The sequence below is a fragment of the Desmodus rotundus genome, chromosome 13 (assembly GCF_022682495.2).
Source record: "Desmodus rotundus isolate HL8 chromosome 13, HLdesRot8A.1, whole genome shotgun sequence".
In the NCBI taxonomy this organism is placed as follows: domain Eukaryota; kingdom Metazoa; phylum Chordata; class Mammalia; order Chiroptera; family Phyllostomidae; genus Desmodus; species Desmodus rotundus.
Window position 1 is genome coordinate 22236618 of NC_071399.1, and position 15682 is coordinate 22252299.

Sequence of the window (15682 nt, forward strand, 5' to 3'; positions counted from 1 at the left end):
TCACTTCCTTCCCCTTCTCTAAAAATAAATAAAATCTTTAATATCAGTCTAATATTATATGGAGAATTTACTCTCTCTCTAGTTAGGAGAATACAGATATTTAAATAAAGACCCTGCTAGTCTAGGTATCATATTTAAATTCAGATAAATTACCAACAGTTCAGTGTAAAGAAAGATAACAAAACTGATTATGGAGAGCTAAAGCCAAAAGATTCTTTTCTTTTCTCTCCAAAAAAGATTCTTTAATATTCAAAGAAAGAAATAAACATTTTCAATTAATACAAAATCTCAGTCCATCTCTCTGTTCCTTCAACATTACAATTTCATTTTTTAGTACAGTATTTTGAAATGATATGTAGTAGGCAGTTAGGCATGAGAAGAGCAAGGATGATAGGCCAGGTCTGGAAAGCCCTGGGTGCCTAGCAACGAGCAAAACTGGGGGAAAAAAGTATTGCGGGCGGGACCTCACCCCCACGGTGACCTTTCTTCCTCTAGCATACCGGTGGTCATGTGGTTTAGACCCCCTGACCTTTCATACTGCTGCTCATGCGGGTCAGAGCCTCCACTGACCTTTCCTCCCCTGGCATGTGGCAAGTCATGAGGCACACTTCCTAAGAAAAGTAACAAGGGGGCTGGAGAATAACCTCCTAAGACTCCCATGCAAGCCCTGGCGCGACCACTCCCTTGAGTGTTAGGCCCTCAGGACAGTGAGGTTCTGGACTGCATCAAAGGGTCTTGGAGGCCGAGCTCTGTCTGGGTCTGCTGACCAGAGACAGAGTTTTAGTCAAACTAGAGATACAGCCTCAGTTGTGTTTCAGCCCCAGGCCCAGAAAAGCAGCAAAACCAGAGAGAGAGGCATGCTGTGGCTGACATCAGGACCAGGTACAATGACTGGTGACCCCCTGTCCTGGCACAGACCATCAGTGGAGACCACAAGTCTGAAAGGTCACACCTGGAAAGCTGAAGAGTATTCTATTGAGATCCTCCTCTGGGGCCTTCCCTGAGATCCCCGCCTTCAGAGTGGGTAAAATCCCTCAGGACAGAGGACCCGGCTCTGGCTCAGGTTCTGAGCACGCCCAGGCCTTTCCCATCCTCGCTTTCCCCCAGGGCATGTGCTCACTCACCCACACACCCAGCACTCACCCAGGCTCGCCTTGCCTGCACTCTCTTGAGCTCTCTTTTTCTCTTCTCTGGAGCAGGCCCATGCCTTCCCCTCCTGCCTTCCCCCAGGTGCATTCTTTCCACCTTTCCCCTCCTAAACTCCAAGGGCTCTTCTTTTGCCTCTCTGACTCATTTCCTGAGTCCATGCAGCCCAACGGGCTCACCTTTTCTACCTCTATGGCTTTTTAAAAAATTTTTATTTATTTATTTTTAGAGAGGGGAAGGGAGGGAGAAAGAGAGGGAGAAAAATAGCAATGTGTGGATGCCTCTTGCATGCCCCCTACTGGGGACCTGGCCCACAACCAAGGTATGTGCCCTAGACTGGGAATTGAACTGGTAACCCTTTAGTTCACAGGCCAGCACTCAATCCTCCGAGCCACACCAGCCAGGGGTCTATCTCTGTGACTTTGAAAATAAACTCTCTTAAAATTTGAGTTCCTTGACTCTGAATTCTGTCTTTGCCAAACTCAAGTACCAAGGCTGCTGGACCTGAGGTCTGGTAACGTTCTGGTATTGTTTTGCCACTAGATACAAGCTGCAAACTGGTTCTGGACGTGCTGACTCCCTTCTTTAAAGTGGCTTTCTTTCCCAACTCAATTTTGGATAACGGCATGTTTAATGTGCTTGGTCCAACATACGCCCATCTCCTCTGCCACCACCTCTCCCTGTTCGATAGCCCCCATCCCAATTTTGTTTTGTTTGTTTTAAAGGTAGCTAGCCCAAGGTCTTTCTTGAACAATGATTGTTTTTGTTTAGATTTTATAAGAGTCTTACTAAAAATTTCCCTTACAAAAAAAATTTATCCCTTAGTGCCACTAAATCACAGGGTTGCCTGAGTAACTAATGTTTGAGATTACTACCTCAGGTCTTAGGACTTTAACCCTTCTAGAAAACCATTTGGTCACTTAGATTCCAAAAAAGTTTTTAAAGAACAAAGTAAAACAAAGTTCTTTCTCCTAACGTAGGATTCCAAATGGCCACCCTAGCTTGATATCTAAGTCTTTACTTGGTGGCTGTATGAAGCAGTAATACTGTCACATAAGGCAAAGCCACCAGACACCGAGTTAAACTATGAGATCCTCAGTAAGTCAAGTCTCTTAATAAAAATTACTCTGACTATTCCAACAAAAGCACAATCTTACTGAACACAGGCATTTCCCCTATAAACAAAAATAATACAGCTTGATTTTCAATTCATGGTATCTGCTCCTCAGAGACCAGATTATGATAGGAGGGTTAGGCCTGAGGCCCTCAGCTACTAACGTCTACGACATCTATGAAAAATAAAAAGAACATGGGCATCTGCCAATTTGCTTCCAACAGGGGATAAAGAAGAAATGGTAAGGATGTGTTATCAGTGCTGGAAAAGTGAAACTGTTATTATCATGCACAGAGAGATAATCAAATGGCGCATTTACTCAGATAGGTGTAGATTTTGTAACTATACTTCTAATTATGAAGCCCTCCTATTATTTAAATTCCTGTAGGAAAAATAAATGGTACTATAAGCTCTCTAGCCCCTAAACCATTTTTTATTGAAATAACTGCTTTAATAGTTTCATTTTTAAAACATAATTACATTTTGATAACTCAAAGCTTCTTAGAAACACAGCTACCACATTACAGCACAGCGGTTCTATGACCTCAAAACGGATCAACGCACTCTTCACTTACACTCACCTGCAGAACCAGATGTTGCTTCCGGAGATGATACATTCTGAGTTGCCTTTTCATTTCTCTGGTTTGGTGTAGAAATTATAAGTCTGTCTTGTCCCCTGACACTTATTTCCGTTTTGTTACCAATTCCCTTCAAAATAAGGCAAATAAAAAATAGGTATTATTGGTTTATAAAGATAACTTAAGATTAATTTTATATGGCCTTGATTGCAGCTAATTATCTTGGTATCAGAACAATTTTATTAAGTCATCTGCATGTACTGCAAAATTTACAATGAGATTATATGAAAAAAAAAATCTATTTGTCTAAGTCCAGATGATGAATGTCACTAAAAAAAATGAACATGTATCATAATTTCCTGTCAAAAACTAACTATTTTCTGGTCTGAATAGTTCCCCTTACGTCACAGTAAGAGAAGTCTAGTCACTTTCATTTGCTAAAGTACCTACTGCACAGATAAAAATGTCCACACCCCTCGAAAGTCAAGAACGTCTACAGACACAGAAATATGCCATTCGCAGTGACCCAAATGTGCACCCAATAAGCAATTTGGAACAGACGTTAGGTATTCTCAACACAATGAATAAAGGAGTGATTTATAAATGTTTATGTATTTTTTAAGCCTTCATTTATAAAAGGTCAGTTTTATCTCCAATCTCATATACATAGCACTCTTGGGAGGGGTTGAGAAGTTTGATTTGTGCATCTAAAAGCAGATGAAAGCTAACTCCAAGAATGGAGCCAATCTACCCTCAAAAAAGATGCAGAGTACTCATTTGCCACTCGAAGCCATCAGCAGAACCAAGTGGGGACTGTAACTTCAGTTTTTCCAAGTTGCTTAGCCTTAATGAAATCAGTTGAACCAACAGGCAGAAACAGGTTAACAGAGGACCCTTACACATACTGCTCTCTAGGAAAATGTGTCACTAATACAGCATGCCTATATTCAATTATTTTAATGTGCCCAGGACAATGTTAACAACCACAGAATTCTTTAAAAGTGCACACCCATACGGTGCCACGAAATTGAATTCATGAGCCCACAACTGTGGTATTGGTGGGGCGTAGTGAAGAGGTCTGTGGAGTAAGCATTACAAATCTTATGAAAGAGTTTTAAATTCTTTAAACTAAAGTATTTTTAAGTGCCCTTAAATGGAGGTTCAGGGATGGCTGATGGAGACATTCCATCTGAAGAAGCTATTTTCACCCCACACCAAAGCTATCACCAGTTACCTGTTAAAGAACTAACATAGTTCTGGCATTTCTCTAAAATACATTAGCTATCCCAAGCCAACGTGAACTTAGCAAAATTGCTGGTGCAACCAAACAGATCAGTGCGTAAAATTATTACAATGGTTAATTCAGATAACTGACAAAAATGATTTAATAAGAAGCACAGTTTCCAACTAAGAAAAACTAACTATACAAACTAGAAACAGGCAAAGTGCCCAGTTTTTTTCCACAACTTTAGGGCATCAGGCTCAATTTTGGCTGCACAGCTCAAGATTAATCAAGTACAGATGGGGATATTACAAAAGAGGGGGAAACAAGAAGAAAAACATAACCTTTGTGCCTATGTCTTTTTTTGCCCCATCTTAAACAGAGTCAACTGGCTGTACATTTCAAATGCCGTGGATAAAAAGGTGTTTAAATTATGATCTTGTGTTGGGTTTTTTTAAATGCTGAGGTTAAGTACTTATTAAATATTATTCCCTTCCAAAAACTATTCAAAAAAAAAGAGGTACCTTCGTTGAATAAACAAATTGATCGATAAATTTCCCATCTCCTGTAGCATTCTGAAGAGCAAACACTTGTTCTATTTTCACAACTGGAGACATGTTACACTTCTGCAAGTCCAAGCTCCCTTTGTGCATTGTAATGGAGGCCGGTAAAGACTTCCTTGCTGCTGCTGTTTTCCAGGCTATTTTAACAGGAGGCGGTTCTTCCTCTTCCACACTCGTGTGCCGCCTCTGGCTCTGTCTCCGAATCTCAGTACTTGAAAGTGAGGAGGCCACCTCACTCGCATTGGTCTGTTCTGGCTGAGTATTCAGCACTGATCTTGGTCTCCGCGTTTTTTTAACTTCAGCTTTGGAGGCAACATTCTTTTTTGCTTGCGACAAAGCCTCCTCAGGCTGTTTATCAATATAGATAAAAGTATACTGTTCTATTCTTTCCTCCCGGGTCATTTTCAACGCTTTCTCTGCATGGGCAATGCCAATATCCCACTGAGCGCGTTCTCTCTGTGGTCGGGGTTTCCGAATCTTTTAAAAGAGATATAGGCATTATCAGAACATTTTAATCTAACAAATACATTTAAACCAAAAGGTATTTCCCACATAAGCCTGTCATCTTTCTAGGTATACATAAATATCTTCAGGTTCTTTAGTCAAATCAATGTAACGTTCTAACTCCATTACTCGGATAAACTGGTATTACTCTCAGATAGCTTGTAGGTTTACTCTCTTTAATATGCCCTCCTTTGTTGACTACTCTTTGAGAGGGACTTGTCCTTTTACCATCATATTCATAAAAAGTTAGCAGTAATGACGAAGAGGAGAAAGATTATAGAAATAATTAATGTCAGAGGCCAATAAAACACTAACGTTAAGAATGTTAGCCCTAGCCCTGGCCGGGTGGCTCAGTTGCTTGGAGCATCGTTCCATACATCAAAAGGTTGCAGGTTCGATCCTCAGTCAGGGCACATACCTAGGCTGCAGGTTTGATCCCTGGTCGGGGCACGTACCAGAGGCAACTGATCAATGTTTCTGTCTTTCCCTCTTCCTCTCTCTCTAAAATCAATAAATATACCCTAGGGTGAGGATTAAAAGAGGAAAAAAAAGAAAGATACCCTAAAGCTCCAGGTGCTGCAGAGATCACAACAAAGCTAACTGGCATCTGAAGAGCTAGCATTTGAAGCTGTACTGCTAGTTTGTACCATAATGCAAAGGGGCGGGATGAAGAGAAAGGAGAGCCCCGAGGAACAAATGTAAGCTGACAAGAAAAGCAGAGCAGACATGGATGAGGGAAGAAATTAACCCAAATCACAGTTTCCACAGATAGTCCAGGGTTGATCATAAGACTTTGGACTGGCAACACAAATAAGAAAACTTTAAACAGAGCTAGGTGAGATGAGCAAAGCAATTAGGAATTATCCAGGGTTTAGACTGAGGTAGCCAGAAATCAGCTAATGAAAGTATGAGACAGTATAGTATATGTCAAACACTGATGCATAAATCTGTAAAATGTTAAGTGTGATAAAATTAATCAAAATCCTCTGTGATCAAATTTAGCTTTTAAAGTGTAAAAACATGACACATTTCTGAATCACAAGAGACCCACACTAAAATTAGTTGAGTTTAAAAATCTCAACCAGACAGTAACACGAGTTCATGTCAAAATTCTAAAATATCCACCACATCGAACACACTTCTCGGTTCCATCACCTGTGTGACCTGAGTTGAACCAGTTACTTAGGCTTTCTGGGCCTCAAGTTCTTCATCTGTAGAAACAGGAATAACAGTATCTACCTCATATAAGTTGTTATAAAGATTAAAGGAATTAATATATATAAAACGCTTAAAACAGTGCCTTTCTCACAATAGGTACTCACTAAATATCTTTTAAAATTTACTTAAAAATTTTCGCTAAGTAAGAATACAGGAAAATTACAGGAAGATGTTGAAATAGGAAAAAGAATAAAAATTGCTAGCAAAATCCACATTTCACTGGCATCTACTTGACTTATAGATGTTAATTCAAAATAGAATTCAGCATTGTAGTGAGCAGACAGTTCAAGTTTTTAATAGTACTATAAGATTGTTTATATGACTTATAAAACTTACTGACAAAATAAATTATTAAAGTTGGAATAAACAGAATTAAAATTAAGTCATTCTAACAAACGTCGGAACTCAGCCCTGAGTAGTGTGACTCAGTGGACTGAGTTACGACCTGTGAACCAAAAGGTCGCTGGCTCGAGTCCCAGTCAGGGCACATGCCTGGGTTGTGGGCCGGGGTCCCCAGTGTGGGGTGCACAAGAGGCAACCACACATTGATGTTTCTCTCCCTTTCTTTCTCCCTTTCACCTCTCTCTAAAAATAAATAAATAAAATCTTTTAACCCCCCCCCACAAATGTCTGAATTCAAGTATAAAAAGTTTTACTAAATTATGAAGTCCTTTAAAAACCATATTCGATCGACAATGTTAACATGCTTTCAGTTACCTTTTGTTTCTCAGAGTGATTGCTGGCTTGTTTGGTTGCCTCAGCCAGTAGTTCTTCATACTGCTTATGACCCTTATACTCTCGTACCCGTTTTTCATGAACCCATGCCCTCTCTGGTTGGTTGCTAAAAAACTGGACGTGATATTCCCGGGCACCTGAAAGTAAAAATCCTTATCAGCCACTTTAGAACACAAGCAATGCACATACACTTTGCAAAACATGTGAACCTAAGCTGTTCCCTAGTATTATTCCTATTTAAACTCGAGTGTTTTGGATTGTACAAAGATATAATCCAGTATTCACCAATTACACCACTAATAGTTATTATAAAAATCACCCCCAAATGATTAAAATTAGTGTAACAAGTTTTAAGAGAAAGAAAATCATAGATTCTGCTAATTTTCAAATTTGTTACCTTGGTTGAACAATCTATTTTTACTTGCCTCAAAACTTTTTACAAACAAGTCTGGGTTAAATAAATAATTTTTCCTTAAAAAATGTAACATATTTTCTTGTACTTTTAAAAGTCAAGTGCTGCCCTGGCTGGTGTAGCTCAGTGGATTGAGCATGGGCCTGCAAACGAAAAGGTCACCGGTTCGATTCCCAGTCAGGGCACGTGCCTGGCTTGCAGGCCAGGTCCCCAGTACAGGGTGCGCAAGATGCAACCACACATTGATGTTTCTCTCCTCTCTTTCTCCCTCCCTTCTCCTCTCTAAAAATAAATAAATAAAATCTAAAAAAAAAAAAAAAAGCCAAGTACTGATCAAATGGTTTTTCTAGCTATATGCAAGTGCGGTATACAGACCTGGGGTTAAAATAGGAGAGGCCACTGAGACTCTTTCAGGGATCCCATGAGGTTAAACTATCGTCACGCTAATACTAAGATGTTATTTGTCTTTTCCACTATGTTGACATTTCCACCTAATAGTGCAAGAGCAATGGCAGGTGAGAGTGCTGGCATCTTAGCACGAAGAGAGGGAATGAGTGACCAGACCAGTGTCATACTCTTCACAGCCATAAAATGGCAATTAGAAAAAAGCCAGTTTTATGACATATACTCCATAAAGCAGTAAAAATGATTAATTTTACTAAATCTCACCCCTTGGGAACCTATTTAATTTTTTAAAATTTAAATTATATTTTGTTTGTATTACAGTTGTCCCAATTTTTCCCCTTTTGCCCCCTCCACCCAGACCCCTACTCCCTCAGCCAACTCCCACACCGTCGTCCATGTCTGTTCTATATTCTCTACGCTGCACTTTACAGCATCTCCATAACTATTCTGCACCAAGCAATGTGTACTTCTTAATCTCTTCACCTTTTTCACCCATCCCCCCCACCCCTCCTCCCATCTGGCAACCATCAAAATGTTCTCTGTATCTATGATTCTGTTTCTGTTCTGCTTGTTGTTTTTCTAGATTCAACTGTTGATAGATATGTATTTATTGCCATTTTATCGTGCACAGTTTTGCTCTTCTTCTTAATGAAGACCCTTTAACATTTCATATAATATTGATTTGGTGGTAACGAATTCCTTTAGCTTTTTCTTGTCTGGGAAGCTCTTTCTCAGAGGTCTTTTAAGTCTAAGTGATAGTGCTGGGTAGAATGATCTTGGTTGTAGGTCCTTGCTTTTTATCACTTTCAATATTTCTCGCCTGCAAAGTTTCTTTTGAGAAATCAGCTGACAGTCTTACGGGAGCTCTCTTGCAGGTAACTAACTGCTTTTCTCTTGCTGTTTTTAAGATGCTCTCTTTGTCTTTAACCTTTGGCATTTTAATGAATTGTGTGTCTGGGTGCAGGCCTCTTTGGCTTCACCTTATTTGGGACTCTGCTCTTCCTGGATTTGTATGTATATTTCCTTCAACAAGTTAGGAAAGTTTTCTGTCATTATTTTTTCATATAGGTTTTACCGTATTTTTCGGACTATAAAGACACACCAGACCATAAGATGCACCTAGGTTTTAGAGGAGGAAAATAGGGAAAAAAAAATTGAAGTAAAGAATGTGGTAAAATATTTATTACATCCTTTAAAGCAGAAATCCTTTTCTGCTTTGACATCTTTCCACAATTATGGTAGATTCAGGACACTACGGTACGCTATTGTATCTCTCTACACAAAACACAGTAATGACAGAACTATCAGCACTGTGTCCTTCATAGTTATGGGGGCGCCGTGGCTGAAAACATCAGTGGATGATGCACTGTTATGGGGGGATCCGCCGCTGACGCTGTTGTGGGGGGATCCGCCGCTGACGCTGTTGTGGGGGGATCCGCCGCTGACGCTGTTGTGGGGGGATCCGCCGCTGACGCTGTTGTGGGGGATCTGCTGCTGACGCTGTTATGGGGGGATCCGCTGCTGACGCTGTTATGGGGGATCTGCTGCTGACGCTGTTATGGGGGATCTGCTGCTGACGCTGTTATGGGGGATCTGCTGCTGACGCTGTTGTGGGGGGATCTGCCGCTGACGCTGTTGTGGGGGGATCTGCTGCGGGAGGGCCACAGGTTGTGCAGCACTCTTGTATGGGGACAGCAGTTTTGCACAACCTGTGTGGCTCTGCAGCTGTCGCCAAATTACAGCTCCCATCATCCCAACCTGTCCAAGCATGATGGGAGTTGTAGTTTTGCAACAGCTGCAGGGCCACATTGGCAGGTGACCCTGCAGTGGAATTTGCCTACGTTAATGTTAACGTGGGACAAACCAGTCCCATGATGGAGGCACGTACGGGCGCAGCAGGCTTTCTTCTCCTAATGAGCCTGCACCGCCTGTACCCTCCTCCCTTAGCACTACAGTATGTCACAGCGGGACTCCGCTCCTGCCTCCCTTGCTTGGTACCGCAAGGACACCCCGTCCTCCCAGTCCAGGGCCCGCAGCATCGCCCCACTCCTGCCGCCGCCAGCTTCCTGCAGCAGTGACCCTGCTCCTGCCTCCTGTGACCCCGCTCCACCGCCCCCCACCCAGCAAGCCAGGTAAGCTACATTCGGACTGTAAGAGGCACCCCCATTTTCCTCCTAAATTTGGGGGGGGAGTGCATCTTATAGTCTGAAAAATACGGCAATTTCTTGCTCTCTTCTCCCACTTGCAGCATCCAGTGATGTGAGTGTCAGTACACTTGCAGTTACCCCGGAGGCTACGTATCCGGGTGCCCATCTCGTTACTATTACGTGTGACGAAATGGGAGGTGTGCACGGAGCACTTTTGTGTAGGAAGGATGACAGCTATCTTGAGGAACAGCCGCTGTTCCTTGTGGGACTGAGTCGCTGCAAGACGCACTGCCCACTTTCCACAGAACACACTTCTCACTTGAAAGAAAAACTGTCATTTGAACTTGGGCATCTGGTAGGTATTTGCTCAAGAATGAACAGAGCAAGTTTGTCACTTGAAGGAAAACAAAGGACAACATTTATGCCAATAATAAAATTTGATCTCTCAATTAAAAAATAGAATTTTGGAAAATTAGTACCTGCCCATATTAGTCTCCCAAATTCCCAATAACCAAATAATTTTATGATGAAATAGTGGTGATATTAACTAATGTGATTTTTAAAATTATCTGTGGAGACATGTGTCAACATTTGGAAGGTACATACGACTTGGTAAACGAATATTTTTTAAATGGCCAATGTATGTATGATGTCTGAAAATCATGAAAGGTAAAAGACCAGTTCAAAGTGCAAGACAGAACCAATGGATTTTAATGTAACAAAGTAGAAAAAGTTTATTGATATGTTTTCAGATTCCACATTGCAACTAACCCACCACTGGTTGACTTTTGGTATAAAAACAAAGAAATATATACACAATTATCTGAAAAGGCTATTAAAGTACCTTTCCCATTTACATAAACACATCTCTGTGAGGCCAGATTAACTTTATATACTTCAACCAAAACAACAGATCCTGACAGACTGAATGTAGAAACGAATACAAAAATCTAGTGTCTTCACTTAAGCAGGCATTAAAGAGATTTATAAAAATGTAGAACAATACCATTCTTCCCATTAATTTCTTTGTTTGAAAAAAGTTACTTTTCATAACATAGTGCTACCTGCGAGTGTGGTCCCCAAACAAGCCAGTCTGTGACAAATAAGCATAGCAGTTAAGAGTGGGCGAGCACCTAGCCCTGGCTGGTGTGGCTCAGCGGACTGAGCGCTGCCTGCAAATGAAAGGGTCCCTGGTTGGAATCTCAGGGCACATGCCTGGGTTGTGGGACAGGTCCCTGGTTAGGGGTGTGTGGGGGGCAATCGATTGATGTTTCACTCGCACATTGATGTTTCTCTCCCTCTCTTTCTCCCTCCCTTTCCCTCTCTCTAAAAATAAATATAAATCGTAAAGAAAAAAAAAAAAAGAGTGACCATCTAGTAGCCCTGGCTGGTGGCCCAGTTAGATGGAGCATCATCCCATAAACCAAAAGGTTGCGAGACCCAGGGTATAGGTTTGGTTCCCGGGTGGGGCGTTAGACGGGAGGCAACTGTTCAGTGTTTCACTCCTACATCCATGTTCCTCTCTCTTTCTCTCCCCGCCCCCCGCCTTCTTCTCTCTCTAAAAGCAACATATCCTTGGGTAAGGATTTAAAAAAAAGGAACACACAGAGGGCCTCTATGATTAAAAAAAAAAAAAGAGTATCTAGAACCTATGACAATTTGGACATCTAAACACATAATCAAGGATCTTATACTCTGTATCTCTCTCTAATAGTGAAGTTTATTGTATTTGACAGAAGTGTCAGTCCATATGGACTGGAAAAGGTTGCAGGTCAATAAAGAAACATAGGAACTGGGCTTTGTGGGGAGTCCAAGATAATTCAGGTAGGGAGAGAAAGGCAAAAAGCCAATCCTGTATAGAAAAAATGTGGATATTATGCTTGAATTAAATATGAGATTATGTAACAAATTTTGAAATCAGATTAAAATTTCTGAGTTGATGTGGAAAATAGCATATAAGACAGAAAACACACACACACACAACTCAGATTTCCATATCCTCTAATCTGAGAAGGAGGAGCAAAGCACAGATTCAATTATAATTCATCAAAGAAGGTTTATCAAAAGTCCAATGGTTGTGAAGGACAAAAACAGAAATATAACCTAAGCTAACAGGTAGGTTTGGAGGACAGAACGGTAGGTAACAGGGTTGAAAGAACATAGGACATAACCTGTTTCCAAAAGTCAGAATTACTTATTCAGAAGCAAACAGATAATCCCTAAAACCTTGATAGTTAAAACATAGAAACTAAAACTAATAAACAATACAATCTCATTTTAATCTTTATTTTCAACGTTTTCATCTATTAAACCACTTACCTCAGACAAAACAAATAAAATAATTCCTCTCTTTGTTAGCACTTTGTTCCTGCTGGCTGGAAAACCATAAAGTGAGAGTATAAACCCAAAGCCCCGAGAGACTGAGAAATAGCCACATCTGTCTCTGAATAATGGACTGACTTTCTAAAAAGATGTTGAGGAAATATTTTTATATAAGAGAGTTAATATAAAGGTAACCCCCCCCCCCCAGTTTTAAACTTAGAAGATACATTAGGATTAAAAGTTACAATAGGGATGATGTGATACCATTTAAAACTCTCAGTAAAAATGTTTTTCTCATAGCTATTAATTACCCTTACACTATGCAGAAAGAAAAAGAATTACTCTCAAATTCCTAATAGTACTCACAATATTGAGGATGAAACTATGGGCACTTGTCACTTCGCAACAGATATATATTTTTGTATTGTTATAAGCAGAAAAAGCATTTCATTTTTAACTTTTAAACTTAATTGAGGCCTAAATAATGAAATAGAACTTAAAATAGATATGTGATCCAAACGTCTTTCAACATGCTCTTTCAAAGAATTATATGTGTAAATTTTATATGTGAAACCGTTAAATATATTTTCCAATGCTAGGAATCTAATAACAATATGGAAACCAATAATTACTACATGTAATCGAGATAAGTTTTAAAGTAGTTTAGCTAATAAGCAACACAAATGCTTGACAGGTATCATGTGTGGTACACAATCAACAAAATCAAGTCTTATGCTGTGTTTTTTGATTTTCAGAAAAACTATTAGAAAACTACTTCATTTAAAACTGCATTGCAGACTTCCTGCCAAAATGGAGGCATAGGTAGATACACTCTGCCTCCTCATACAACCAAAAGAAGGATAACAACCAATTTAAAAACAAAAAATCACCAGAACTGCCAGAAAATCTAACTGGAAGTTCAACAACCAAAGAGTTAAAGAAGAAACATTCATCCAGACCAGTAGGAGGAGTGGAGAAGGGAAGCTGGGGTGGAAAGCACTCACGGCAAGGCAGTGGCTGGAGGACCAGGCAGGCAAGGCAGTGGATGGCAGACTGGGTGGTCCAACATTTGGTGCAGGTAAACTGGGAGGAACAACTGGGGACTGAGACAGACAACACAACCCAGGGTTCCAACACAGGGAAAGAAAGCCTCAAAACCTCTGGCTGTAAAAACCCGTGGGGATAGAGGAGGTAAAACTCCCCAACTCACAGGAGAGCTCCTTGGAGAGAACCATGGGGTTCTAGAATGTACAAAAACCCACCCACTTGGGAATCAGCACCAAAAGGGCCCAATTTGCTTGTGGGCAGCAGGGGAAGTGACAGAAAGCTGTCCAGGACCCAAGCAAGTGGCATTGTTCCCTCTCTGACCTCTCCCCTACATATGGTGCCACAATGCAGCAATGTGGGTTACCCCACCGTGGCGAACACCTAAGGTTCCACCCCTTACAATGTAACTGGTGTGAAAAGACAAAGAAATATGGCCCAAACGAAAGAACAGATCAAATCTCCAAAAATAGAACTAAGTGGTGAAGAGATAGCCAACCTCTCAGATGTAGAGTTCAAAACACTGGCAATCAGGATGCTCACAGAAATGGATGAGTATGGTCACAAAATAGAGGAAAAAGTGAAGCCTATGAAAAGTGGAATAAAGGAAAATGCACCCAGAACCAACTGTGACGGGAAGAAAACTGGGACTCAAATCAACAGTTTGGAGCAGAGGTAGAACTTTCAACCAGGACAGAATGAAGAAACAAGAACTCAAAAACATGATGAGAGGCTTAGGAACCTCTGGGACTTTAAATGTTCCAGCATCCGAATCATAGGGGTGCCAGAAGGAGAAGGGGAAGACCAAGAAATTGAAAACTTATTTGAAAAAATAATGAAGGAGAACTTCCCCAATCTGACAGAGGTAACAGACTTCCAGGAAGTCCAGGAAGCTTAGAGAGTCCCAAAGAAGTTGGACCCAAGGAGGAACACACCAAGACACATCATTATTACATTACCCAAGATAAAAGATAAGGAGAGAATCTTAAAAGCTGTAAGAGAAAAGGAGACAGTTACCTACAAAAGAGTTCCCATTAGACTATCAGCTGATTTCTCAAAAGAAACCTTACATGCAAGAAGGGGTTGGAAACAAGTATTTGAAGTCATGGAAGGCAAGGACCTACATCCAAGAGGACTCTATCCAGCAAAGCTATTATTCAGAATGGAACGGCAGATAAAGTACTTCCCAGATGAGGTCAAGTTAAAGGAGTTCATCATCACCAAGCCCTTATTATATGAAATGTTAAAGGGATTTATCTAAGAAAAAGAAGATAATCAAAAATATGAATAGTAAAATGACAACAAACTCACGGCTATCAACTGATCCTAAAAATACAAAAACAAACTAAGCAAACCACAGGGACAGAATCATAGAAATGGAGATCACATGGAGGGTATTAGTGCGGTGGGGGGGTGGGGAAGAATAGAAGGAAAGGTACAGGGAATAAGAAGCATAATGGTAGGTACAAAATAGACAGGGGGAGGTCAAGAATAATATAGGGAATGGAGAAGCTAAAGAACTTATATGTATGACCCATGGATATGAACTAAGGTGTGGGGAATGCTGGTGGAAGGGGGAGTGTGGGGCGGAGGGGGATAAGGGGGGAAAAATGGGAAAACTCTAAAACTGAACTGCAATAAAAATAAATGAAGTACTGATACATGCTATAGCATAGATAAACTTCTAAACATTATGCTAAATGTAAGAACCCAGACACAAAAGGCCACATACTATATGATTCCACTTACCTAAAATGTCCAAAAAAGGCAAATCTATAAAGACAGAAAGTGCTCAGGGCTGCGGGACAAGGGGAGGAGGGAAAGTGATGAGACATGGGTTGATAAAAATGTTCTGAAATTAGATTGTGGTGATGGCCACACAACTCTGCTAATGTACTCAAATCACTGAACTGCACACTTTAAAACAGTGGTTTACGGTATGTAAATCATATCTCAAGAAAGCTATTATTTTAAAAACTAATGCAGAAAAAGAGAAAATTTGAAATATAATCAGAATAGACTTTTTCTTTAGATCTAAATTCTCAGATTTATGGTTCCCTCAATAACACAAACAAAATCAGTTTTTCCTTCACTTGGATATTGCCTGGGGGGGTACCAGACCAGATTAGATTAATTCATAAAACTAAATTCAAATATTTCCTTTGAAATACAGAAGAGACATAAATTGTGCTTTCATGGGTACCACCATTAAAAGAAAAGGTGAAATTAGCAGGTTTTAATAAAATAACTAAATGTACACTCTTTATACAAT

General features: G+C 40.4%; 1 protein-coding gene across 5 annotated transcripts in view; it reads right to left on the reverse strand.

Moving 5' to 3' along the window:
- The window catches only part of NSD3 (nuclear receptor binding SET domain protein 3), a 101958-nt gene that overhangs the window by 41022 nt on the left and 45254 nt on the right, over positions 1-15682 (reverse strand). For all 5 annotated transcript variants that reach the window (XM_024562740.3, XM_024562739.3, XM_024562737.3 and 2 more), the window contains 3 exons: positions 7063-7217; positions 4585-5100; positions 2842-2968 (listed from right to left, as the gene is read on the reverse strand). In XM_024562740.3, the coding sequence (XP_024418508.2) occupies positions 2842-2968; positions 4585-5100; positions 7063-7217 (798 nt within the window). The remainder of the gene's footprint in view (positions 1-2841; positions 2969-4584; positions 5101-7062; positions 7218-15682) is intronic.